At 56.9% G+C, this 26,604-nt stretch overlaps 2 protein-coding genes across 6 annotated transcripts in view; both read left to right on the top strand.

Moving 5' to 3' along the window:
• MAN1C1 (mannosidase alpha class 1C member 1) overlaps positions 1–4,777 on the top strand; it is a 128,997-nt gene extending 124,220 nt beyond the window's left edge. For 3 of the 5 annotated variants that reach the window (XM_045190689.3, XM_045190690.3, XM_045190692.3), the window contains 3 exons: positions 1,567–1,739; positions 2,999–3,114; positions 4,193–4,777. In XM_045190689.3, coding sequence (XP_045046624.1) covers positions 1,567–1,739; positions 2,999–3,114; positions 4,193–4,349 — 446 coding nt within the window. In that variant the 3' untranslated portion in view covers positions 4,350–4,777. Of the gene's footprint in view, positions 1–1,566; positions 1,740–2,998; positions 3,115–4,012 lie in introns of all 5 variants that reach the window. The other 2 variants (XM_045190691.3, XM_024554399.4) reach the window with 1 other exon arrangement.
• A 6,371-nt stretch (positions 4,778–11,148) lies between these two features.
• On the top strand, positions 11,149–25,656 carry SELENON (selenoprotein N). The gene is made up of 12 exons (XM_053921003.1): positions 11,149–11,378; positions 12,014–12,131; positions 15,096–15,229; positions 17,712–17,924; positions 18,117–18,241; positions 18,756–18,893; positions 20,240–20,321; positions 20,772–20,960; positions 21,245–21,350; positions 22,361–22,473; positions 22,567–22,668; positions 23,639–25,656. The coding sequence occupies exons 1-12, from the start codon at positions 11,187–11,189 to the stop codon at positions 23,807–23,809; spliced, it is 1,683 nt and encodes a 560-aa protein (XP_053776978.1). The 5' UTR covers positions 11,149–11,186; the 3' UTR covers positions 23,810–25,656.
• The last annotated feature ends 948 nt before the right edge of the window (positions 25,657–26,604 follow it).

Below are 26,604 nucleotides of genomic sequence, written 5' to 3' on the forward strand. Positions count from 1 at the left end.
TCTGCCACTCCCCAGCGAGGGGGCCTCTGTCTTCCCGTCAGTTCAATGAGAACAATAACACAGGTCTCCAGGGTCAGGTCCTGGGTCCCACAGAAAGTGCATTGCCAGCGCCTTCAGCCAGCAGCATGGGGAATTTGTTAGTGGTCCACTGAGATGACGGCTGCAGTTGAATCCCGATCTCCTGGAGCTGTTCAGAAAGCCAGCAATTCACAATGGGTCCCTCAAACTGGTCTTCAATTCCCTTCAAAGAGCTCTCTCTGCTGGCGCCATAAACAAATAGGAAATCTCAGGAATAATAAAAAGCTTGCTATTTGTCTGGAACAATCAGCGCAGACCGTAGAAGACAGTCTGCCTAATAGAGCATATTGTTCCAGCCAGCCCCGCTCAGCCACGGCCGGCCCGGCAGTCGCTCTTGCCCTCACCCCATTAGCAGCTTGGCAAGACGGCTGTTTTTCTGACTGTTTTCTGATGGCAGGAGTGGCAGCCCTGTTTGAGAGTCTGGGAGGGGCCCCGCTCTGGCTAATTCCTCTTCCAGGAAACCCTCCACAGAAGAGTCGGACCCCCTGCAAAGCCCATGTCTTGAGGAAAAGCAACCCAGGGCCTCTCAGGGCCTGAACTCTAATAGGAGGAGGAAGGGCTCACAGTAGGACCAGAACTGGGCCCTCAGTCCACCTGGACAGGATGTGCAAGCAAAGTCTTAAGGGAAAGAGAGAGGGCACTGCCTAGGGAAAGGGTAGCAGGCAGACAGCGGTCATGTCCCAGCATAGCCACGATTCCTGTGTGTTCCCTGGGGCAAGTCAGCCTCTCTGATCTGCAGTTTCTGCACTCATGGCAGAGGAATAATAATGTCTCCTTACAAAAAGAAAAACCAAAAAACCCACATTTAAGGATGGAAATCACGTACGTAGAGTCCCCAGTACAGCCTTTGAAATCATAAATGGTGGCTGCGGCGGTGGTCATATAACTGTGGTCATCCAAAGACAGGAATGGCAGTCAGTTGTCCAAAAACAAAACAGCAGCAAAACCCAGGCCTCACCAGCCTTCTCTACGAGCCAGCTCCCTCCACCTGAGTACGGGTCCTGTCTCCAGTCTGCATCTCCCAAACTGGCAGCTCTGGAGGGCTGCTTCTGGGAGCAGCTAAAAGCCTTTCCTAAGGCCGGAGGAGAAGCCTCATTGCATAGCAGCATAGGCAAGGGTCTCACAAGCCCTGCAGGAGTTCGCTTTGTTTAACCCACTGTGTTTAAACCCCAATGTGTTTAACCCTGGAGCCCTGTCTTGGCCGAGCTCTGGTTAACACCTTGCAGAGCTAATGTCTCAAAATACACAGTCAGGAAACATGGTAGGGAAGTTCATTTGGGTTCCCAGATTCTAAAACTGCAACATTTTTGAGGCCTCAAGAGTCTTGCTTTGGCCAGCCCGGGCCAAGAGGGAAGCTGGATATCTGGCAGGCTGAGCCCTCCCCACAGCAACATCACCGGCCCTCACCCCCAGGTCTATCCAGGGCACTGGGACCCTGAAAAGCAGGTAGGCGGTCTGACCCAGGCCCTGTGTTTGGTCATTCTACAGATACCAAACTGGGGCCCGAGGCCTTCTGGTTCAACTCCGGCAGAGAGGCGGTGGCCACGCAGCTGAGCGAGAGCTACTACATCCTGAGACCCGAGGTGGTGGAGAGCTACATGTACTTATGGCGGCAGACGCATGACCCCATCTACAGGGAGTGGGGCTGGGAAGTGGTAATGGTGAGCTACCGGGCTGGGGGCGGGGCCAGGGCGTGGGGAGGCTGGAACAGGTGGCAGGTGCCCCTGAGAAGTCACAGTCAAAGCTCAGGCACTGAGAGGAAGGTCAAGCCAGGTGGACATCTGGCTGCAGTTCAGAATGCAAAGGGTCAAGTTTGTGGTCGCAGAGCCAGGAGCCCCCAGCTGGGCAGAATCAAGCCAGGAACTTGAGAAGAGACTTCTCAGACGTGTAGTCTTGGGGACCTGGTGCTGGTCCAGCAAACGCAGAGGGGCAAAGGCAGGGCAGCAGCCAAAGGGTCCCAGAGCACGTGTGGTCACTGCTTCTGACCCTGCAGCCCAGGCCAAAGCTTTAGATTTCTCCTCTCAAGCAGAACAGCTGCCATGCCAACAGCTCACCTCCCGCCTCTCCCCAGAGCCAGCCCAGCCCCATGCAACCCCACCCCTCTCTGGGCTCTGCCCTGTACACCCCTCACCCTACCAGTCTCTCCTCTAGTAGCCATCTTGTCCCCAACTACCTACTGGGAAATCTCATGCCCACTTTAGGGTAGGTGCCACAAGCAGGTATGGGAACTCCAGAAAGGTCCTTGATGTATGCTGAGCCTCCTTGCCCTTCCCCCAACCCTCCTCAACACCCTGCTCTCAGAGGCCTGTGCTGTCCGGGGCAGAGCCACACCCAGAGCATCCCGCACAGGCGGAGCACAGGGGCCAGCTCGGGTTCGCTGTTACAGTTCGCTGGCCAGAGTCTCCTGCTTCCCTGAAGCCTGGTTCTTGGCCACTGAAGGCCAAGTGTTTTGTGTTCCTGGGCCCCCTCTACAAACCCTCAGTGGGTTAAAAAAAAAAAAATGCATTTCTATACAAAAGGCAGACAGCCCAGGGCTCACCTCACTCTGGCCCAGGGACCCCGTCTCCACACGGAATCCTGGGGTACAACAGTCCCAATCCCAGCCCACGAACATCACCAGTGCCTTCCTCTGTCCCCTCTGTGGGCAAGCCTGTCATCGGTCTATTCCCTGAGAGGCAAAGAGAAGATCCCTCTAAGCTCACACCAGGTGGAGAGCTCAGGACCCAAGCTCTCAGCAGCAGGCCCCTCCAGCCTGGCGCTGAACCTTGACAAGACTTTGGCCTTCTGCTTCCACAGATGCCAGGGGTCCCCAGTTGAGGGGTCAGGGGCCCGCCTGTTGGTGAGCTCTGGCTCACAGTGCAGGCATGAGTCTTGGGGGACCCTCCTCTCCCCACACCAAGGCTGCCTTCCTTTTGCTCAGGCCTTGGAGAAACACTGTCGGACAGAAGCCGGCTTCTCTGGGATCCAGGACGTGTACAGCGGTGTTCCCAGCCACGACAACAGGCAGCAGACCTTCTTTCTCGCGGAGACGCTAAAGTGAGTCGGGGCTTGGGCAGCATTCCTTCTGTGGGCGGCGCAGCTTTTCTGGGGGAGGGGGACAGGGTCAGCAGTTTGTCCCTGCTCCAGAGTCAGGGTCCGCCGTCACAGGAAGGGGGCCAAAGAGGGGTGGGGTGCTTTGGATCCAGAGTGTGACACCCCCAGGGGAGAGCCTTGGGCCAGGCTGGTTTCTCACCTCGGGGAGTGAGACTGGGGTGGACTCCAGCCCCTGAAGTGTTAGCTGTGTGGTAAGTTCAGTTCTGTAACCCGTCTCCTCAGGTTGCTTCAGTTCTGTGAAACTCTGCCTTTGTCTGTAAAATAAGAATTACGATGATGGCGTCGATACCAACTTTCCCTCGCTTCCTTCCTGTCTCCCAGAGTGATCCCCTTTAGGATGAACTGGAATGGTCCATCCCTTCTAGCAAAAGCCCAGGTAGCTTGGGAAGCTGAGGTTCTGGAGTCACCACTTCCTGTCCCTTTTAGTGCCCCACTGTCTACTTCATAGCGTCCCGGGGGCACACAAGGGAACAGCCCAAGATTGTGGACAGTGCAGGGCTCAGGCCACCTGCAAAGAAAGCAGAATCTAGGCCATGAGGTGCCCTGGCAGGACTCACCCCAGGGCCTGATGGGAACGTGCCTGCACAAAGCTGCTGGGGGTGAGGGCTGGGGCAGAGCAGGATCGAGCCAGGCCTGTCTTCCCCGAAGCTCAGTGCTCTTCTCGGCATCCATAGCATCTTCCCTGGGTCCAGCCTTCCGAGGAGATTTCGGGGCTCGGACTACCCTGCACCCATGGCCACAGGCCTGTCGCTGAGGCCCCTGAGATTCCTTCCCTGGGCTCCCTTGTTCCACAGAGCACTGACAGGCTGTGCCTTGCCTCCCTCCCTTCCTGGGGACACAGGTATCTCTATCTTCTGTTCTCTGAAGATGACATGCTGTCCCTGGAAGACTGGGTGTTCAACACGGAGGCCCACCCACTGCCCGTGAACCACTCGGACAGCGCCGGCAGGGTCGGGGACCCGCTCTGACCCTGTCTCCCTGCTGCCCCCGAGACCGCCACAGGGACACCTTGCCTTTTCAGGTTTGGGGACTGTTCTCAGAAGGATTGGGAACACAGGCCCCATTCCAGGCAGCTGTGCTGGACAAGCAACTTCTTTTCCTCTGTGAGGAGACAGGACTTGGGACGCAGTGATGTCACGCCAGGCCCAGACATTCCGTTCTGCAGAGAATTTCTGTGAAAGCTGCTCAGCTGCCACTCCAGGGCCAAAGGACTGGAGGTTTGCACATCGACCCCGTGCATTTGGTTCACTAAATTTTGTTTTGGGGGTATTTTTGTTTTTGCTTGATTTTGCCTTTTCTCTATAGTTGTGTTCTATCACAAATTATAAATAGTTTTGAAAATCATGCTTTCAAAAACAGTCACCCTGATAAACTAAACCTTCAAGTGTTTGTACACATACAAAAGCTTTGACCTTATTTTCTATATTTTAAATGCCTCTTGCCCAACGTTCACTGTATGTTCAACTACATGTCACTTACCTTATGATTTGAAGGGGTCCCCTTTGATTTGGGCCTAAGTGTTACGAATCACTAGTGCTATTTTCATTCTTGTAATGGGAAAATCTGTAAACCTACAATAAAAGAATTTCTTGAATAAGAAATATGATCAGGCTTACTGCACATCAGTGACTACTGGGAAAATCACCGTAATGTTATCATCACAATAACCAACCAGCAGTTGGTTTAAGGTGCAATTTAATAAATGGCTCCGTCTTCTACCTTCCCTTAAATAGTGCCCAATATATGCAGGAAGGGTGAGGCCAGTCCTTTTAAAAGAGTGGGTATTTATACTTAGGCCACGGCTTGGAAGAGGCCCAGAGGGAAGCAGCAACTGACAGATCAGGCAGCCAATAAAGGCGGAGGTGAGCCCAGCCCCTGTGATTTCATCACAGGACCCGGTTCTGTGTCCATCTGTTCCATCACTCGGCAGACACCCAGTGAGTGCCTACCGGGGATCAGACGCTGGGTGGACGCCAGAGACGCTGTGAGTGAGGCAGTCCTAGTCCCTGCCCTCAGGGAGCAGACGAGTCAAGGAGGGAGAAACAGACAGTAAAGTAAACCAACAGGTAAGAAGCATGACTGCAAGTTACATGAGAGGCTACAAAGAAGACCAAGGGGCTGGCGTGCTGATGGCCAGAACCTAGCTTAGGGGTCAAGGAGAGCCTCTCCGACCAGATAACCTTCAAGCTGAGACCTGGAAGATAAGAAGGAGCAGCGGGACAAGCACCCCACAAATCCACTCTCCCCTGTGACCTCTGAGGCTGCCTGTGAGGCCGCCAGCCTGCCCAACGAGAAATCCAGGTCCCAATATGGAGATGAGTGCTTTTCCTCCCCTCGCCCCTCCCCGCTCTGCAGCTGATCCGCACAGCTTCACAGGGTAGCTGGGAGCCCTTCCACACACTGAGCCACTTCATTCTGGCTGTTATAAACTTGAGTAGCCTCTGGGGTGCTGGGGCCCTGGGCCAGGTGACCGCCCCTCTCTGGCCGTCTTTCCCATGAGGTTCCTGTCGGAGTAAGTGGGGTAGCGCTGGCGCCCCGGGTATGGGACGTGCTTCTTCCTCGTTCTGAGGAACGAGCACTCTGGTGTTTCTGGTGTGTTTCCTAAGCAGCAGTCAGAGCTGTCAGCGAACTGCCCCGGGGCAGGAGCCCCGCGTTTGGTGAGTAAGTCGCTGCCTGAGGCCAGCACCTCACTTTACTCTGCAAGTGTGGCTCTGCGACCCACCTGTGCCCATTAGAAAAGAAAGACAGACAGAAACACTCATCACACAAACATTGCAGAAAGGTTAGGAAATAAAGACAAACTTGAAGAAAGTCATTCACTGTCCAACCCTCCAGGATGAATACTGCGATATTTCCTTCTAGATCTTTTTCTACGAAGACAAAGAATATGATTTTTGCAAATACAGTATCGTACTGTGCCTCCTATTTTATTATAATCTGCTCCTACACTAAACTCTGTGTTATGAACATCTTTGCATGTCAAAAATACACATTTACCTCCCTGCCGTTCCTGGTGCGTAGTATTCCATTGTGCGCTGCATCCTGCTTTGTGGGCTGAGCCCCTGGTGCTGGGTGTTTGGGTTTCTATCAGTTTGGGGTCTTAGCTACAAATAGAAACCAAGTCTTTCTGACTGAAGCAAAAATAATAATAATAATTTATTGAAATGCCTTGGGATGGCTCATGAAATCTCAAGAGAGTGAACAGCCAGACCTCAAGAAGGACTAGGAAGGAAGAGGATTTGGCCTGGGATCCAGGCTGCAAGAGCAGGAGGCAGCCTCCTCAGGCACCACCACCAGCACAGGTGAGTCCAAGATCCTGCTGTTACCCTTCAAGGACGTGAGCTTCCAGGTGGCCTTGCCCAAGTCATGAGCCCCCAGCCAAGGGAGGGCAGGGCATCTGGACTGGAGAAAAAAAATGAGGTTTGCTACCAAAATAACAGACCTGCCTGCTGGCTGGGCAAACCCAGCAGGACTGTCTACAGGTCTTTCAGCATTATAAAGAGAGTTAGGAGAGCATGCCTGGCCATTCCTTTTTCTCTCTCCTCCCTCTCCGTAGAGTCTGCTCCTAGAGCGTCTCCATGCCACCAAATCACTTCGAAGTTCCCTGAAGCCCCAGACCCCCCGCTGGACCCATGTCACTGTCCTCCTCTCCTCCCCAGCTTCTTGTCTTCTCATTGTTATCGCTGGGAGCAAGTTGTGAAAATGAATATTTTAAAATTCATCCTCCAGGAGGGCCCTTGCCGTTGAAGAAATATCATCCTTTAGGCAACTTAACTCCATTCCAGGGATAAGAATACGAAAGACCCAAGGCAGCCTGCGAGGAGAGAGGAATTTAAGGATGAGTCATCCTCAGTGAAGCAGAACCCAAGGCCTGGAAGCAGGTCCTAAGCAGACCCCTCCTTCCCAGCGGGGGGTCAGCGTGCTGCTAGGCTCATTTAAGCCTCATCTGTGTCCTCGCTGTGAATGGAACTGCCTTTTGCACCTGTTTTCTTCCTAGAACAGCTTAATGCTGGTTCTTTCCCAGGAAACTTTGCTAGCACCTGGCTCCAGGCACTGAGGCCTGCAGAGCATCCACCCCTGGAAAGAGCAGGACGCAGTCCTTTTCCAGATGCCTCCCTCTAAATGACTGTGTGTTTGTTCAGACTGGCTCCATGCACCACATTGTGTCTTTGGCAAGTTACAAAGTTCAAAAGCCAAATGCATTGGAAAGAAAAGCAAAAGTAGAAAATCTGATTTCAGGGTAGCATCCCCGAGATCCAAAATGTGATTCTTAGGTCTGTTGCCTTTGCTTTGGGGAGGTGACTCTTTGTGGTCTGATAAGGTGCTAGAGATGAAAAATGCCCCCCACCCCAGCTCACATCCGGGGGTCTGTCCTCGAAAATACATTCATTGACCATGTGACGTGAGATGCTCAGCCCTCAATGACTAACGCTTCATCACACACTGCTGGGGGGAGGGGTGCTGATGTTTCTTTCTTTCTTTTTTTTTTTTGTATCTAAAAATATGTTTGGCTTCCTATATTTGGGACAATATTTTGATCCCACCAGCCTGTCTCTTAAATCAGAGCTTCACAAACTTCTGCACCTGAACCACCTAGGGATCTTGTTAAAGTGCAGGTTCACATTCAGTGTCTCTAGCGTGAAGCCTGTGATTCTGCATTTCTAACAGCCCCCAGGGGATGCTGATGCTACAGGTCCTAGTTTTCTAAAGATTTTATTTGCTCACTTCTAGAGGGAAAGGGGAAGGGAGGGAGAGATTGCCTCTCACATGCCCTCAAGCTGGGACCTGACCCACAACCCAGGCATGTGCCCTGACTGGGAATTGAACCAGCGACCTTTTGGTTCCCAGGCCAACGCTCAACCTACTGAGCCACACCAGCCAGGGCAATCTGTGCTTTCCAATAGGGTAACTACATGTGGATGTTGAGCACTTAAAATGTGGCAAGTGTAACTGAGGAAGAAAATATTGATTTTGTTTCATTTTAATTAAATATCAATAGCCATGTGTAGTTACTGGTTGCTGTCTTGGACAGTGCAGTCGTAGGAAGCTGGTCCACTGACTCCCTGACCCTCCACCAACTGCATCATTACAAAAGTAATCTCAATATAACACGTATTGTTTGGGGACTCAGGGATTCCCTTGAACATACCTGGTTATTTTTATACTCCTCCCAGCCTCTGACTATATTCTGCAAAAGCCTCTGTCTTCTATTTTGTTTTGTCTTTTTCTCATTCACTGTTTACCTACAGATCACTGTTCATTAGGTCAGGCTGGACATGAGAAAGGCAGAGTGGCAGGACAGAAGAGGACAAGTGCAGGTTGAAGCCAAGGGGACCTGGGTTCAGGTCTACCCTGCCCTTTCCCTGGGCTGTGTGACCTTGGACAAGGCCCTTAACCCCTCAGAGCCTCTGCGTCTCCAGCTGCGGAAAGGGAGGGCAATTTCAAGGGTTCACGAGCTCCCCAGTGTAGAAACTCAGTACACATAGTGATGGTTGTTATTACGATTACGTGTGTTCTTTGTAAACTATAAAGTCTTGTGTAAGTGTTAGGCAAAACACTGCTGTCAAATTCTTTTCTAAAAAAAACAAAATTGCTCCAAAACTCGAAGGAAACTGTGTCAACCAGGCCCAGGAGACAGGCCAAACTCTCAAAGCAACACATCTGAACACGTTATGCCTTTCAAATTGAACAAGCATCTTGCCATTAGCCCTGAATCTGCGAATTTGGGAGATCAGGCTTCCAGGGGCCAGCCTGGCCCTGGGGGATGCTCAGGTAGGGGTGGAGGATCGAGGAAGATGCTGAGAGCTTGCCCAGGAGTCTGGCAGAGAGGGGTCTGTGCTTTGGGGTGTTTGAGATTCAATGCATATTCATCTTCATGGAGGGCACTGCCCGGAGAATCCTACAGGCAAAGATTCACAGAGGAGGAAACCAGGGCTCGGACAGGCCTGCTCGGGTCTAGCAGCTGTTCTTGGCCTCTGGGCAGCTCTACGGAAGCCCAGAACTGAGCTCTCCCCAGAGCTGAGTCCCAAGGTTGACCCTTTTCCCAGCGGCTCCCTGACCGAGTCATAAACCCACACCCTGCTGAGCTCTGAGAGCCTCTCCCTTCCCTCTCCCAGCAGCCCATCCCTCTCTCCAGCCCTGGGCCCAGAGACCTGTGTGGTGTCTGTGTCTTTAACAAAAAGGAAGCGTAATAAATAAAAGTAATTTGGTGAAGAAAACTTCTCTCATTTATTTTCCAGGGGCCTTGGCTCATCAATCTTCCCCTCCTAACCTGCTTTGTGCTCTGTTAGCTTTGCTTCCTTCCTGATAGAATGGAATTAGCTTTTCTAATAGCATCTGCCGTATGCTGGGTGTCCCCAAACATTAATGGTAATGAGTTGGAAGTGGCACAGTTGGAAGCCTTTGAAGACAACACCAGATGTCAGGCCCTCAGCCGGTGCCTCTGAGGATGTTGGGCCAGGGTGCCGGGCAAGGGCTGGTGGGTCTAGGACCCACAACTTCTGGTCCCTGGGAGTCAGTCGTCCAAAAGGCATCGGAGTGCCCACCATGCCCTAGGTCCTGTGCGGGAGCTGGGAGGACGGGGCCCCACCTGCACAATGCCGTCATGGCTGATCACCAATGAAGGACACAAGTGGTGGTAGAGACAAGCCCCTGCCCCCATGCAGCCGGCTCGCTCATCCCCTGGAAGGCACACCTGGCAAGAGATTTGAACTCAAATAACCCTAGGTGCCAGAACTCAGGCTCCTTCATTTTAAAATGGGGCAATGGTCCTTATGTCACTGGGTGGCTAGAGAACACTATGAGGTCAGGTCCAGCACCCAACACCAAGTCCAGTGCACAGTGGGTGCTCAGGACTGTTAAATCCCCCTGCCACCCCAAACCTGATCAGTACATGAGTGCTGGGAGTGGCAGTGACATCCAAGGACAGCACGGCTGCTCCCCTGGGCTCAGGGCTCTTGTCCAGAGGCTTCAGGAGTTGCTGCACTCTCCCGGGAAAGCGCAGGCTGAGCACCCCCACACACACACACACACCCCGGTTCCTGGGAACCTTGACATAACAGAAGAGAGCTCCGGTGGAATCCAGGGTCCTGGCATGCCAAATGTTGTTCTCCAGAAAAATCACACCTGTGGTGATGCCAGGCCCAGCAGAGCAGAGGGCGGCCGGTGACTCACAGCCTAGCCCCACCAGGTAAGGTTTTCCCTGCTCAGCACAACCCACAGAAGGGCTTCTTTACTCCTCCTTGCAGGTGAGGACAGCTTGGCCCTGGCAGGTGAGGGTTTCAAGCCTGCACTGCCGGCCTGCACATGCCTTGAACAGGCGTTCTCCATCCCTGGTAAATTTGTAGCGGTGGACTTCTAGGTGGACCATGAAGGGAATACACGTTATTCCCTTCATGGGGTCGCAATTCTTCTTTTTCTAGCTGGCTGAAGACACTTTAGAAGCAAGTGGGATAAGGGTGGAGAGTGGAGAGCCCGTCTTCTGCAGTTGGACGGTCAGTGCCAGCAGAGGTGGACACGAGGCCTGATGGCTCATGACCCCACTCCCCAGGAAGCCCAGGGGGGTGCATATCCTCCCTACCGTCCGCCCCAGTCCTTTCCTCCTCCGGGGCCTCGGCCTAGAATTGCTGCTGCCTACTCCAGCAAGCTGGGACGCGGGGGCCTGGTTTCAGTTTGGGAAACTGCAGTGCAGGAAGGAGGTGACGGGATGGCAGGAAGGACAGGCCTGAGGATGGCAGAGGTGGCAGGGAGTCCAGGCATCTCTTCACTGGCTCGCTCAGCACCCGCGACGCCACAGTGTGCCCAGACACTGTGCCAAGCGGTGGAGGGGGCGCGCGGCCAAGACTCCGACACGCGACATCCCATCCCCCCCCCCCCCCCGCCCCCGCCCCCGCCCCCGCCCCAAAGCCCCGAGGCCGCCCTGCCCCTCCGCCCGGACCGCCCCGCCCCGCCCGGCCCCGCCCCTCCGCCCGCCAGTCCGCTACCCAGCCTCCCGGAGCCACAGAGGATCCCCAGCCATGGGCCGGGCCCGGCCGAGCGATCGCGAGCCCCCCAACCCCGGCCCCGCCGCGCCACCCGCGCCGCCCGCGCCCTCACTGCGCTGCGCTCGCGCCGTGGCGCTGCTCGGGGCCCTGCTCGCCGCCGCCGCCGCGGCCGCCGCCACCCGGGCCTACGGCCGCTACACCGAGGCCCAGGCGGCCTCGAGGCAGGTCCGGCCGGCGGGCGGTGGGCGCGGGGGAGCGGAGAATCGGGGAGCCGGGGACGCAGAGTATCGGGGCCCCGGGGAAGGGAGGCGGCGGGGCGGGGCGGAGCAGGCCCCGATAGGTGGGTACAGTGCGAGGGATGGGGAGGGGTGAGCTGGGGTAGGGGCGGGGAAGGAAGAGCGGCCTGGAGGGGGATGGACCCGATGGGACTAGCGGGCTGGGGAGGACAGCATGGAAGCGACGGGGAAAGAGGGTACCAGGGTCTGGCAGGCTTGGAAGGACTGGTGGGGCAAGTGAGGCAGGAGCTGAGACAAACTGCAGGGGGCCAGTCCACAGTCCGGAGGGCGGCAGACAAGGCACAGAGTGAATTGGGGCCCGGAGAATCTGGAAGGGACCTGGGGAGCGCTGAGACAGCAGGGAGGGCAGGCGAGAGAGGACATCGGGTTTATGAATGGAGTGAAATGGGGATGAGGCCAGACAGAAGGGACAGGGAAAGGTGAGGCCCAGAATAAAGCAGGGACCAGGGGAGGGGCCTGGGGCATGGGGCAGTTACAGTTGGACGGAGGGGCCAGGGAGGTGTTGAGAGAACTCAGGAGGATGGTGTCCAACTGGTGTTCAGCCAGCCCCTCCCGCCCCCCCAGGAGTCAGCGCTGAAGGCCCTGGGGACAGAAGGCCTCTTTCTCTTCTCCTCATTGGACACTGACCACGATATGTACATCAGCCCCGAGGAGTTCAGGCCCATCGCAGAGAAGCTGACAGGTACCAGGAGAAGCTGGGCAGGGAGCCCAGGCACTTCCCTCTGCTTCGGGGCTGCCTATCTGCCCTGAGCAGAAGGGGCGCGTGGCGAAGCGGGAAGGTTGTGGGTCCCGGCAGACTAGCTGCCCTGCGCGCGCTGCTTCAGCACACTCACTCCCGTCTGCGCTCCACGTGTGAACAACGCCAGGTAACATTCCCTGACCGCTCCTCGGGGCCGACATCACTGTAGGCACTTCACGAAAGACGTCCCTTTACTCTTTGCAACGCCCCGGGAGACTGGCACTGTCCTGATCCTGAGGCTTCCAGTGTGGGAAACTGAGGCACGGGGAGCTCGCTGCCCCAGCCAGCGGGTCTCAGGATCAGAGAAAGCAACTGCAAAGTGGCTGATAAGCAGTAGACAGTCACCAGGAGCTACTGCAGTGACTCAGTAAACATTAAAGTCTCCGAGGGGCAGTCAGGCTCCTGTCCCTCCCAGGCCCGCTGTCCGTTTTTGCCTAGCTGTCATCAGAGTTTGGTTCTGTTGTCACCGCATAAAGATGGAGGCCTGAAACATCTAGTGAATTATATAAAATGCTCCTCTCAGGCCCCACCACTCCCCCAACTTCTGTGTCCATTTCTGGTGACATTTCTCGAACTTGTAACCTTGGCCCCTACTTGGTACCTGAGTTGCCCGGTGTAAGCAGGTCAGCTGATGGGAAAGGCAGGAAGAGACGCCAGTGGCTCTCTAGCGAGTCAGCACCAGAGCCCCGAGATGTGCTCTCTGGGTCCTGGGATGGGTCAGGCAGGTCCGTCACTCACTGGGCTGGTGACCTGTGGTCACTGCCAGAGGGGGAGAGTCGGAGGAAAAGTGCCGACTTGCCGGAGCAGACGCGTGTCCGTGTCTTGGAGGCAGTCAGGTCTGTGGTGAAAGCAGGCAGGTGGGTAAACAGGTCGGCCCGTGGATCTGCTCCGACCTCTTAGTTTGGACGCTCTTCTCCGATCTTCCACACGGCCACCTCCTTGTCCCTTTTTATGGACAGTGAGCAGGAGTTTCCTCACAACAATGTGCTGGCCTTGGGGCCTTTTGAATTTTTTTACACAGATCTTTTCTCCATTGGGAAAGGAACCCCACCTTCCTTGCCTCTCAGGCCCCTGTGAGTGCAAACTGGACCGAGTTTTGGGAAAACAAAATAAAGAACAAAACCAAAACACCAAATCTAGGCAGAAAAAAGAGGCAAACAGTCTCTAGTTGGTACCGTCCTGAGTGTTTAATTTTCTGCTTTAAAAGTTTTACAAATTTTCTATAATGAGCAAATGTTACTTATAAGTCAGGAAATAAAACTTTTTTATTAAAAAACCAAAGGGCTATAAAATGCTGGACATTATGAATAATTACCTGTGACAACAGTGAAATAATTAAGCAAGCAGGCTGATGACCGCGTACATGCCCACCGCCCCCTTCCTGTGAGACCCCAGACTGCTGGTCTGGGAAGGTCTGTGCGCTGAGTTACAGATGAAGACGTAACAGGGGCTTTTAGGGTGGGGATTCGCTTCAGGAGCCCTGGCGAGTGCTCAGTATAAGGGCAGTTGGGTGACTCTAGCCGCTTACGATTCTGACTCAGTGGGTCTGCATGGGTTCTGGGCACCTGGGGTCTAAAAGGCATCCCCGGTGACTTTGGTGACCCTGGGTAGGAACTGCTTCAAGTGCACCCGTGCAGCCTGTCAGCAACGGCCAAGCACGAACCTGCCCTGGGACAGCAGACATGACAGGCCCCACCGCTACTTCACTCCGTTACCCGTGCTGTGGGGCCCTGCACGGATTTGTCACCCCTTGGAAATAGACTTGCAGACACCTGGACCTCCACACTTGAAAGACAGCAGACTTGGCTCATCTCTGAGCAGGAAGAGGTCTGAGAAGTCGAGGTCAGCCACTGCCAGTCCAGACCTCCTCATACAAATGGGGAAGCGACGCCTCCCTGAGAATCCGGGAGAAGGGAGTCTCCTCACTCCCACCCCAGTGCTCCTTCTGCAACACCGAAGATGGCCTGATTCTATTTCTTGCTTCATTCATTGCTGCGGGTCCGGCCACTGAGTGCCTCTCTCAGCAGAGTTTGTTCCTTCAAACGCGACCTCTTGACGGCATGCTCTCCATTTCTCACACAGGAAAGCAAAGGAGGCTGAGGGATTTGCCCCAAATGGTCCAGGAAATTGAGCCAACCTCAGCTTGGAGCTGGGCTGTGTTCTCCTCTCCCAGTGCCGGGAAATAGCTTCTCTCTTTGGTGCTGGGGATCCCACTTGCCATCTTTGGTGGGCCCAGCACCGGGGACTTGGTCTGGAGAACATGGGGGAGGGTGACAGTGAGAATGGCCTTTCTGCAGCCAGCCTGGCCTGCTGGAAAGAGCACAGGTTGGCATCAGGAGAACTAGGTTTGAGCCTCAGCTCCCCAGCTCCCTGACCCTGAAACCTCTGGTAATAGTAACGCAGTTAAGGTTAGTATGGGTTTGCTCTCTACCAGGCCCTTCACTAACACCACGTGCATTATCTCATTTAACCCTTATAACAAGCCACTGGCCAACTGGCACACAGGCGGTGAGGGGTAGGGCTGGGATTTGAACCTAGGTCAAATTGGTTCCTGAGCCTGTGAGGAAGCTGAGACACTATCTTAACTCCCCTGGAAGAGGGTCATGGTTAATGGGTTTGGAGTAAAACAGGCCTAGGTTTGAATTCTGACTCCCCTGCTACCTAGCTGTGTGACTTTGGGGAAATGACGTCACCTCTCTGAGCCTCCAATTTCTGATTCATAAAACGGGAGTTGGTAGTAATGTTACCTGCCCCACAGGGAGACTCTGAAACCAAAATGCCACACGTATCAGTTGTTACTCAGGCGTTCGGTAACCTACCCCTCAGCCCCAGGCTAGCTCCCTTAGCCGCTGGCCAGAGTGGAAGCCCAAGGGCGAGGGCCCCCCTCCAGTGATCTGTGTCTCCTAGGGTCAACTCCCACGGCCAGCTACGAGGAGGAGGAGCTGCCGCCTGACCCCAGCGAGGAGACCCTCACCATAGAAGCCCGATTCCAGCCTCTGCTCCCAGAGTCCATGACCAAGAGCAAAGATGGATTCCTAGGGGTGAGTCTGGGTGGGGGAGGGGAGCCCCACAGGTGGGACCACAGATGGAGGGCCATTTATGTGCACCAGCCACCGGAGAATGAACCGTCTTCATCTTCTCTTTCCGTATTTCTTTACCAGCTGCTCTCTGTGCACCCAGTGCGCCAGGCCTGGGGGCCCAGAGGTGGGTGTGTTGCCGTCCAGCTGTCCAGGCACACAGGCTGGTGGGGGAGGCAGGAGGGATAAGCATGAGCCTCTCACCCCGTGGGGGATCTGGGATGGCTTCCTGGAGGAGCGGCCTCTGCAGGAGATTGCAGGAGGAGGAGGGCTTAGCCCGATGAGGCAGGGTAGAGACTATGTTGATGCAGCCGCCTCACTTAGAATCATTACTTTTTGCAAGTTGGTCTTTTTCCCCACAGGCTGTGAGTTTGCTGAGGGCCAGGCCTGTGTCCCCACATCTGTGCACCTCAGACCCTAGCAGGGGGCCGTGGGGTGGGGAGGGCATCTGACGGGTGCTTTGCTAACCAGCCCCGCCCTGAATCTGAGGTCTCAGGCCCATCACAGGACCCAAGCACCCCCACACCCTGCCTGCCTCTCCCACCCCTCTCCCCCTCTCTCCCTGGGCTCTCTCTATTCCAGCCACTCCACGTGTCTGGGCTTTCTTCCAGCCTCAACCTCCTCTGTGCTGTTTCCTGAGCCAGGAACAACTTTTCCCCACGCCCAGCCCATTCCTCCTCAGCCTTTATGTCTCGGCTGAAGTGTCATTTTGGCATGAACAAAGGCCTGGAGGCAGAAAGTGCAGCCGGTCACCCGAGGGCAGGGAGCTGGGGGCCTGGACACAGGGCACATGGGACACACGCACAGGCATCCCGGCCAGTGGGGCGGGACGAGAAGTTGCCACACTGAGAAGGGCCTGAGTTGCCTGGCTGTGGCCTTCGTTCTGCAGCAGCAAAACACCGTAGCAGATTTTTAAATAGGGCAGTTCCCTGGTCAAATCTGTGCTTCCCAGGATGGCAGCTGGAGCGAATGGGATGGGAAGCAAGAGGAGCTCCTGGGAGCGTGGCAGGGAGGCAGGGGAATCAGGGGAGGCAGTGCTGATGGAGGACAGACAGCCTGGAGCTTGGGGGCCGGGAGGAGACAGGGCGTGGCTACTAATGGGAAGTGACAGGGAGGAGTCAGGCTTCCCACTGGTCACCAGAGGCTGGCAGCCTTTTGCCCCAGGGGGACTAGAGGAAGGCAGCGGGTCTGGTGGAGTCAGAATCAGAGCGGTTTGGGCAGGCTGGAGTTGAAGTACTGAGGGGGTGTCACGGGGAGAGTCCAGTAACTGGTCTGAAACGTAGGTCTGACCTTCCATGGAAAGCTCTGGGTGGAGGTGGGTTTGGTGGTGATGAGCCTGGAGTTGGGGTGGAAGCTGTCTGAGCAAATGAGTCCCCTGCAGAGCACGGGACTTGCAGGGGAGATGGGTCAGGAGCGGCACGCCAGGCCCTCCCTCGCAGAGCCCAGCTCCTGTTGGCAGGCAGCTCCCCTGCTCGCCAGCCTGTAAGCAGGACCCAGCGCGGGGGACAGGCGGTCTGCCTGGGCGTGCACAACCGGTGCTGCTGCGAGGACCTGCCTGTTCAACCCCCCTCAGTGGGAACTCCCTGCTCCTGTCTCTTCCCACCTCCCCTTCCCACTGAGCCTTTGAGGTGGGGAAGGGAGAGGGGACCTGCTGCTGTCAAAGACAGGGACTCACCATCATGGGGCTGATGCCTCAGTGGGAAGGGACCCCCCATGGAGCCCAGAAGCGCAGGGAGCAGCTACTGAAGGTGGTACCTGCGTGCTCCCAGGTCCCACCTGTGCACCGGGCAGGTGTGCACACAGGCCTGCAGGTCCCTGACCCTCGCTCTCTCCTGCCCGTCAGCACCTCAGGTAGAAGTGAGGCAGGTGCCCATCCAGTGGGGCCCAGGCACTCCCTGGGGGGTGGCCTTTCTTCCCGGTCTCTGCAGTCTCATCCTGCTCTTGACCCTGGAGATTTCACCCTAAAGGTGGTGACTGCCTCTGTCCTCAGACTCAGCTCCAACCCCAAACGCTGACCTGGTCTGCGGGACAGTAGCCTCCTCAGGGGTCAGACTTGGAGGAGGGATCAGGGAGCAGAAAGCAGGGTGGGTACCAAGGACAAGGAAGGATTTCCCCCCCTTCCTGTTCCAGTCCTGGGTAGTCCTCCGGGCCCCTCAGCTCCCCATGCTCCAGTGAGCTGCTTTGGCCTGGACTAGGCCTGAGTGGGCCCCCGGGCACTGCTTCTTGGGTGGGGGACCCGGGAGGGCTGGGTGGGGATGAACCTCAGCTCTGGCAGTACAGTGCCAGGCCTGTGGCCGTCACCAGGACCGGAGCCTCCCCCGGTCCGTCTGCACCCTTGGCTCATGGGCTGGCTCAGGCCTAAAAAAAGACCTGCACCCACGCATGGGACAAGGGACCTCAAAGTCGTCTTCTAAGTGCCCCAGAGCTTCGGCTTTCCCTGCTCCAGGTCTCCCGCATGGCCCTGTCTGGCCTCCGCAACTGGACAACCGCAGCCTCGCCAAGTGCCGTTTTTGCTGCCCGCCACTTCCGGCCCTTCCTTCCCCCTCCGGGCCAGGTGGAGCTGGGCGAGCCCTGGTGGATCATCCCCAGTGAGTTGAGTGTCTTCACCGGCTATTTGTCCAACAACCGCTTCTACCCACCACCGCCCAAGGGCAAGGAGGTGAGGGCAGCCCGTGGTGAGCCCGGGGCCCTGCGCCCCAGCCCCTGTCCCGTCACTGCCCCTCCTCATCTGCACCTGGACCCCCGTGCCAGCCCTACCCCACCTGCTGTCCACCTCCCTCTGGACCACCTCCACCCTGCACCCAAGGCCTGCAGGGCCCAGTAGCCCCCAGGCCCCACTGCTTCCCCCCAGGTCATCATCCACCGGCTCCTGAGCATGTTCCACCCGCGGCCCTTCGTGAAGACCCGCTTTGCCCCGCAGGGGGCCGTCGCCTGCCTGACCGCCGTCAGTGACTTCTACTACACCGTGATGTTCCGGTGAGGGGTCCTCACAGCTCCAGCCTTGCCTCCCACCCGGGCTCGGGACTCCAGGGCAGCACAGAAGGGCTCAGCAAGGGGAGGGCAGGCCTGGCTTGAAGCCCCACTTACACCCTGTGTTCCTGGGCCCTCTGCGCCTCAGTTTCCTCATGTGAGGGTCAGGGTACTAGTGACTTCCTCCTGGGAGCGGAGCATGCTTAGCACGGGCTGGCGAATGTGATTGTCACCCATGCAAAAGAGGGGTGTACAGAGCTGTGATGCCGGGTCGCACACCCCCCGAGAGACTGCAGGAAGAGGGTCTGACAAGGCTTGAGAAGGCAGCCGGTGAACTGGGCCCTGAGCAGGGCGGCGCCCGAGGGCCTTGTGCCTTCTCCCTGCTGCACACACTCTCGGCGGTCCCTGCTCAGCCCTGTCCCCCACAGACTAGCCAAGGGTTCCCAGGCTTTGGAGCAGATATGGGAGGGTGGGCTCCAGCTCAGCAGGGCCTTCTCCCAGCCGGACCCCTTCCCCCCAGGATCCACGCCGAGTTCCAGCTCAGCGAGCCACCCGACTTCCCCTTCTGGTTCTCGCCTGGCCAGTTCACCGGCCACATCATCCTCTCCAAAGATGCCACCCACGTCCGTGACTTCCGGCTCTTCGTACCCAACCACAGGTGGGAGCTTTGGCCCAAGCCCCCAGCTCCAGGGTCAGAAGCAGGTGCCCAGAGGCCCACTCAGTCTCTGGCCCTTTTGTGCTCTCCAGAACCACATCTCCTGGGAGAGACTTGGAGCTGACCCAGGAGGGGGCAGCCTGAGGCATACTGAGGGTCATCTCATCACCTGACAGCATGTCCCAAGTGCTGCATGGGCCTGGCCCACCAACTCTGACCCAATACAGTAGTAGCAGCAGAGCCTCCCTGGAGCTGAGCCTCCCCACCCTCACAGCACTGACCCCTAACCCCAGCCTGCTGGGGCCGCCCTAGGCGCAGGCGGCAGGTGGGCAGAGTCCTGGCCCGTTGGGTCTAGAAAGGCTTCGCAAAGGAAGGGATGTCCAAGCAGAGACCTAGAAGGGGAGGAGGGTTTACCAGGCAGAGAGAAGGCATCTGCACTCCACCACCTGCAGTCGCTACCACTGGGCCTCGGGGGATGGGGAGGGGGCATTTCAAGTCTTTCCTGATTCCTAAGTGGCTGCTTAGTGACTCAGTGCAGGGACAAGACCTGGGCTGGGAGCAGGGAGGCCCAGAGTTAAGTCACTCAGCCATGACACCGGCAGGCTGCATGTCTGTGGTTAGGCTTTGGCCCTTTCTGGGCCTCAGTTTCCTCATTTTCTAGATAGGAGGCAGGCAGGAGTGAGGGGATGGTTGGAATAACCTGGGAAGAGAAGGCTGTCCCCAGGAACAGAGTGGCTTCTCCCCACTCCTTTTATTCCTCCTCCTTCTGCTCAGCAGGCAAGCGGCTGGCTCAGCCCAGGTTTCATCTACCCCTGCCCCAGTGTTGAAGGTAGGAGGTCCTGGACTGGAGGAAACAGAAGAAGAAGGGCAAATGCCCAGCCCCAGGACCAGGCTGCAGGGACTGCTGACCCCCCCCAACTGAGGGCACACGGCTCACCCAGCCCGTAGTGGTTGGTTGTCAGTCCTGGGGTGCCCTCATGTGGCAGATCTGTAGATGGCATCTGGTCGGGCCAGACTTCCCGCTAGAGGACAGTGTCAAGGTTTCTTGCCTGCTCAGCTGTGCCCCAGACGGATGCACTGATGACCTCTGCCTGGAAGGGTCGAGGGCAATCTAGGAGTCGTGGATATGGAAGCCCTCTGTGAACTGTGAAGGCTGGGCTGGTGGAAGATGATGCGGCTGCAATGCCTTAGGAAGAGCAGTCCCGGGGAGAGGAAGGGACCCAGGCAGCTGACACCTTGGGTTCAACTTGCCAACACTCAGGGTTCTCATCTGTAAAATGGAGACAGCTGTGCACCTTCAACAAGAGAATGTCTGACATCAGCCTGGCCACCCTCTGCCCCACCCCCAGGTCTCTGAACGTGGACATGGAGTGGCTGTATGGGGCCAGTGAGAACAGCAATATGGAGGTGGACATCGGTTACATACCCCAGGTGAGCACATGGCTGGTCCCTACCCGGATAGGAAGGCAGAGGCTCAGCTGCAGGGCTCGGTCACAGGACCTCAGAGCCTGACTGCAGGGAGGGCCCAGGTGGCTAGGAGCTTCAGGCCTGTCCAGGGTGGAGGGCAGAGCTCCCGGCAGCCCAAGGCCAACAATGCCCAGCGCAGGATTCTGGGAAACCACCTGCTTCTGCACACGAAACCCAACGTCTGCCACAGTCCTCAGACAGCTTCACGCAGTGGAAGGAGCCCTGGCTGGACACTGGCTCTGTCCCAGGCTCACTGCATAGCCTTGACCGGGCCCTGCCCATCCCTGGACCTCAGTTTCCCCACCTCTGCAATGAGTGGGGCGTCTTTGAGGGTCTCTCTAGGCCCCTTGAGGATTCTTGCCCATCTCTGAGACATCCCTCACTGATGTCATCCTTCGCTGACTTCTGGCCTAGATGGAGCTGGAGGCCACAGGCCCCTCAATACCCTCCGTGATCCTGGACGAGGATGGCAACATGATTGACAGCCGCCTGCCCTCAGGGGAGCCCCTCCAGTTTGTGTTTGAGGAGATCAAGTGGCAGCAGGAGCTGAGCTGGGAGGAGGCCGCCCGGCGCCTGGAGGTGGCCATGTACCCCTTCAAGAAGGTGAGGGCGGGGGTCAGGATTCAGGGGGTTGGGGCTGCAGCATTGGGAGCAGTAGGCAGGCACAGGGCGCTGGGCTCCGTGTAGGGCTTGCCCCTGAGGCTCTCGCCCTGCAGGGCCAAGCAGTGCCAGAGGGGCCTCCCTTTGCTACTCAGGACTCGGGGAGGCACCCGCATCCCAACAACACCCCTTCACAGACATGCACACACGCACACATTACACACTCAGCCCCTGAATGGGACCCCGGCTGCACACAGTAGCTTGTCTCTGTCTTGGCTTGGCCCCAGGTCACCTACCTGCCATTCACCGAGGCCTTCGACCAAGCCAAGGCCAAGAACAAGCTGGTGCACTCGATCCTGTTGTGGGGGGCCCTGGACGACCAGTCCTGCTGAGGTGAGGGAGACCTGGCCAGTCCAAGGGGGGAGGGGGGAACTTCACGCTTTGTGGGGTACAGGAGGCTCTTAGACCAACGGCCTCTCCTGTTGGAGCATGGGGGACTCAGGACTGCACGGGGCTGGGGTGAGGGCTCGGGAGGTCTCTGTGCTGAGCTCAGAGGAAGCTGCTGGGTGCAGCAGAGAGAGCCCAGCTCAACCATTTTCACCTTAGAAACCATGGCCAATTGACTTCCCTTCCCTGAGCCTCAGTTCTCTCAACAGTAGAGGAGGGGGAACATGCTCACCTCCCAGAGTTGCAAGAAATGGATGTGTAAGTGCCTGTGCTCTGTAACACCAGTGAGATAAAAACAGAAATAGTGCCAGAGGCGAGGCATGCATTCACATCGTCAGAAATTCACTGAAGACCTGCTGGGTGCAAAATTCTTTGGGCGTCAGACAGTGGGTACCAGGATGAGTAAGACAGTGAGCCTGTCCCCATCCGATCAATCGACAAGCATGCTGGGCCCCCAGTGCCACGCCACTGGCCGGGCACTGGGAGTCTTGCAGCAAGGAAATCAGAAGGGGCCCTTGTCCTTGGGGAGCGCAGTGCGGTGCAGAAGGCAGACGTCAGATGAGTAAGTGCGAGCGTCGTGTGTTTGGTCCAGTGCAAGGCCCAGAATGGCATGCGGGTGTGTAACTAGGGGTGTCAGGACAAGCTTCTTAGAGAAAGTGACATTTAAGTCGAGACTCTGAGGATGAGCAGGAGTTTGTCAAGTGACAGGAGGGAGAGTATTTTAGAGGAAGAGCAGGCTTGGCGAAGACCCTGGGACGGAGCTTCGTGGACTCGAGCTGCAAGTCCCAGGACGCAGCGCGTTGCGGCTGCCATCGACTCAGCACCTGCGGACTCTGAGCCTGCTGCATTCCACCGGCACACGGCCCACTCTGTTGCCCGTGAGGGTTGCTGCTGGTTGAAGCCTGGGGAGACACGCGGGGTGCCTCACACTTCTGGCCACACGTCTCCCTGAACAGGTTCAGGGCGGACTCTCCGGGAGACGGTCCTGGAAAGTTCGCCCATTCTTGCCCTCCTCAACGAGAGCTTCATTAGCACCTGGTCCCTGGTGAAGGAGCTGGAGGACCTGCAGGTGAGTGGAGGGTGGGTGGGAGCAGCCCTTTGTGAGCCCCGAGGACAGTGCCAGGGGCCAAAGCCTCAGGAGTGTGCCCGACTGTCCCCGTAGACCAACCAGGAGAACCCATCCCACAAGGAGCTGGCCGACCTGCACCTGGAGAAGTACAGCTTCCCGGTGGAGATGATGATCTGTCTGCCCAACGGCACCGTGGTAGGTCACCCCCACCACCTACACCCCGCCCAGGGCCAGGCACCATGGGTAGAGGAGGCAGCCAGCCACGGGCACAGACTCAGACCTCATCGGGATTCGGGTTGGCTCCACCACTTCTTGGCTGTCTCAGCCAGGCAGAGCCTCAGTCATCACATCTATAAAATAGGGATCTCAATGCCCAATCTGCCTGCCTCGTGCCGGTGTCGGGATGCTCCTCAGGGCAGGGAACCTCGATAGCACTTTGGGGATCGGGAAGTGGTGGGCACGGTGTGGCAGCGGAGTGGAAGGGGGCATGGCCTGGAAGGGAAAGCTCACCTTGGACCACTGCGGTCAGCCCTGGGGTGGAGGGAGGGACAGGCCAGGCCTTGTGACAGGTAGAGAGGACCAGGGACCTCACCCCCCACCCGACCCCCAGGCCCAGGCAAACTTCAAGGCCCTACCGCTCCCCTAAGGGCCCCTCGCAAGCACTCAGGCACGCAGGTCCTCCAGCAGATTCTCACCAGGCTCTGGGAGCTACAGGATCACAAACACCCACTGTGCAAACAAGGAAGCAGGGGCTCATGTTGCACAAGTAGGAAGTGTAGCTGGCTTCGAAAGCAGGCCTGCCTGGGGGCCTCAGCATCTTCTGCTCTTCCCGACAGAAGGGGGTGTGGTGGCCAGGGCTCACCGGAGCAGAGGAGTGGGGGTGGGGACAGGGAAAGTGTAATAGAAGGTGTGGGGTTTTCCTTCGCCCAGTGGGCGAGGTGTGGAGCTCTGTGGTCAGAGGGCCCTGAGTGGGCAGAGGCAGGAGCGAGGAGCAGCCTGGGCCCGGGGTTGGGTTCTGGCAAGGGTTCTGCCCATCTGCCATCCGCCTTGGGGAGAACAGTTGAGGCCCAAGAGTGGCCGCTTCTCCCAAGAGAGGCTGAGCAGACAGAGCAGAGGGGCTCTGAGCCTGGGCGGGCCCCTGCACCTCACCCAGTCCTTCTCCAAGGTCCACCACATCAACGCCAACTACTTCTTGGACATCACCTCCATGAAGCCTGAGGATGTCGAGAACAATGCCTTCAGCTTCTCATCCACCTTCGAAGACCCGTCCACGGCCACCTACATGCAGTTCCTGAAGGAGGGCCTCCGGCGCGGCCTGCCCCTCCTCCAGCCCTAGAGCGGCGGCCCCATCTGGGCCTGGAGGAGCCAGGCTGAGGGGAGAGCTGCTGAGAAAGGCCTCCTGCAATGACGGATAGGCCCCTCGGCCCCAGAGCCATGGTGGTCCTCACACGTTTCAAATATGGGGCATTCGCACCCCACCACTCCCGGCTGCCTGTGAGATCAGAGGTCAGCTAAGGGTGGCTGTCCTAGCTCTGCACCTGTTACGGGGGAGTTGACCAGGAGGTGCGTGGCTGACTGGTGCGTGAACCTGAAGCTCCAGCTGTCACCATCGGCCCTTTACTGCCCACCTGGCTCCAGAAGCAGCTTGAGACCCCCTGGCACGGAGTCCAGGGTCACTTCACTAGAGGTCACCCTCTCAGGCACATAGTCCAGGCCCTTGTGGGGTGAGGAATAGAGAGAAGTGAGTGCTAGGAAAACAGGGCCACCCCTTTCTCCTTCCACCTCTCCCCAAAAGGAACATCAAGAAGTCCTGGCATGGGGGGGAGGGGGGCAGGCGCCAGAGAAGTGCCCTATTTTTGTCTGGAGCCTTCTTCCTGGCCACAGCCCTAGCTGTCCTCCTGTGCCTGGTGTCCCCCGTGGGGTCGGTGTCAGCGGGAGACAGCCATCTGGAGGCTCTGGGCAGAACCTGCCCTTCTTCAGAAGGGGAAACCATTCAGTCCCCCAGAACTTGGCTTCCCAGACCAGTCTATCCGACCTGATGACAGGACCCCCAAACTGTTTGGGGCCTTGCCGGAGGCCAGCTGTCTGGAAAGGTTTGCTGTGAAGCAGGCTGCTGCCCTTAGCCAGGGGTTCCACTGGGGAGTCCCCGAGGCCCAGGCTGCAGGCATCCCCGAGCCCACTCCAGCACAGGGTCACAGGGCTGCTGGAGCCAGAGCCCTGGTACTGCATCCTGCCCCAAGACCTCAGCACCACAGAAGTGCAGCCCAGCCGAAGGGCAGAGCCGGCACCATCCCAGCAGGCAGGGTGGCCCCGACCATCCTGTCCACTGCTGCGCGGCTGCTGACCCTCTTCGGCCCCTCTTAGGGCCTTGGTTCACATCCCAAGCCACTGACCACGGCCAGTCTCTTTTTTATACATGCAGAGAAGTGTTTTTATGTGACCTTTCTCACAGTTTGTAGGTATTTTTGATAACCCCAGCACTAGGGAGAAGGAAGGGGCAAAGGCTCCCTCCAGCAGCTGCCCCATGAGGGCTGGATCTGAAATCCTAGATGGATCCAGTTGGATGTCTTCGCAGTTGCACCTGTGGGAGGAAATACACCTTTCTTCCTTCTCTTCTGGTTTTTTAAAAAAACATTCTCAGAGGGTCAGTGCACCCTCGCTCTCCACAAGGGCCCCTGGGGCTTTCGCTAAGGCCCTGGGGCCAAGCCTGCTCCCGCCCCTGCCCCCGCCCCACAGAGGATCTCTTACACTTAGGCGGAAGGAAGGCAGACATTTCCTTGGACACATTCCCAGGCCTTCCATCTGCTGAGCTCCCCTGCCCGCCATTGGAGAATCCACACTGAGCTTCCTCCATCTGAGGCATTTTGTTAAGGTTACATGTCATTTCTCATTTAATCCTCACAACAAGCCTGTGAGGCGGATATTATTATCTGTTCCCATTTTTCACATGAAGAAACTGAGTTTCACCCTGGCTGTTGTAGCCCAGTGGATTGAACGTCGACCTGCAAACCAAAAGGCCTCTGGTTCGATTCCCAGTCAGGGCGCATGCCTGGGTTGCAGGCCAGGTCCCCAGTTGGGGGGGTGTGAGAGGCAACCAATCGGTGTATCTCTTACACATTGATGTTTCTCTCCCTCTCTGTCTTCCTTCCCCTCTCTAAAAGTAAATAAATAAAATCTGTAAAAAAAGAAAAGAAATGGAGTCTGGGAAATGCAGCGATTTGCCCAAGGTCACTCAGTGGCAGAATTAAGATTCAGCTTGTCTTAACTATGGGGTGTTTTATTCTACATTGCACCCCTACCCCTCTCTCCTGCCTGTTTTCACTGAGGTGAAAAAGAAGTCCTTTTAAGCCAAAATATTTCCTTGTTCTCTGATCTCCAGACCAAATGAGGCATGAGCCAGCAAGCTCAGCTGAGTTCCTTACGTCCTGGGAGCGGCATGCTTCCATGCCCTTCACTGGAGGGAGGGCCCCTAAGCCTTTCTCAATGCTTCCAGGCATGGGTGGCAGTAGGTACTGATCGCCTAGGCTTTCTGCAGCCTCATCAGAGGCCTCTGCCTGACCCCCGTGTGCCTTGAAGCTCATGGTGAGGGCAGGCCCCCAGCTGCCCTCTTGTTACACCTCTGCCACTTCCCTCACCTGTCCCTAACACGTCCTATAATAAAACCAGAGAGACAAGGGTGGTTCGAAGTGCCTTTCCCTTGAGTGGATTGCTCAGTTTCGTCCTTCTTGGTCTGACTCCTCTGTGGGATTGGCTTGTCAGAGTGTGGCTGAAATGCCTTTGGGGACCATCTTATCTGTCACCAAAAGACTTGAGTGACTTTCTTAAAATAATTTTGTGATAGACCTCATAGTGTAACTTGATGTATGTAGCATCTGATGCTGTGTTGATAGAGTCAAACCCATTGTCTCAGAAGCACAACTCAGGACAGGCATTAGGTAATCTGTTTTTGAAGGAGGCCACTTCAGGAGAGACATGCAAAGAGAGTGAAGCAGGAAGGAAAGACGCTGAGCAGGGATAGGGTCAAAGCCTAGCCTTGGCCTGATCACAGGGAAAGGGCTCTGGAGCATAAGCCACACCACAGAGTTAAACCAGCCTTTTGGAACCTTTATCAGTCAGCCATTGGCTAGGGAT

Source organism: Desmodus rotundus, chromosome 3 (genome assembly GCF_022682495.2).
Source record: "Desmodus rotundus isolate HL8 chromosome 3, HLdesRot8A.1, whole genome shotgun sequence".
Classification (NCBI taxonomy): Eukaryota; Metazoa; Chordata; class Mammalia; order Chiroptera; family Phyllostomidae; genus Desmodus; species Desmodus rotundus.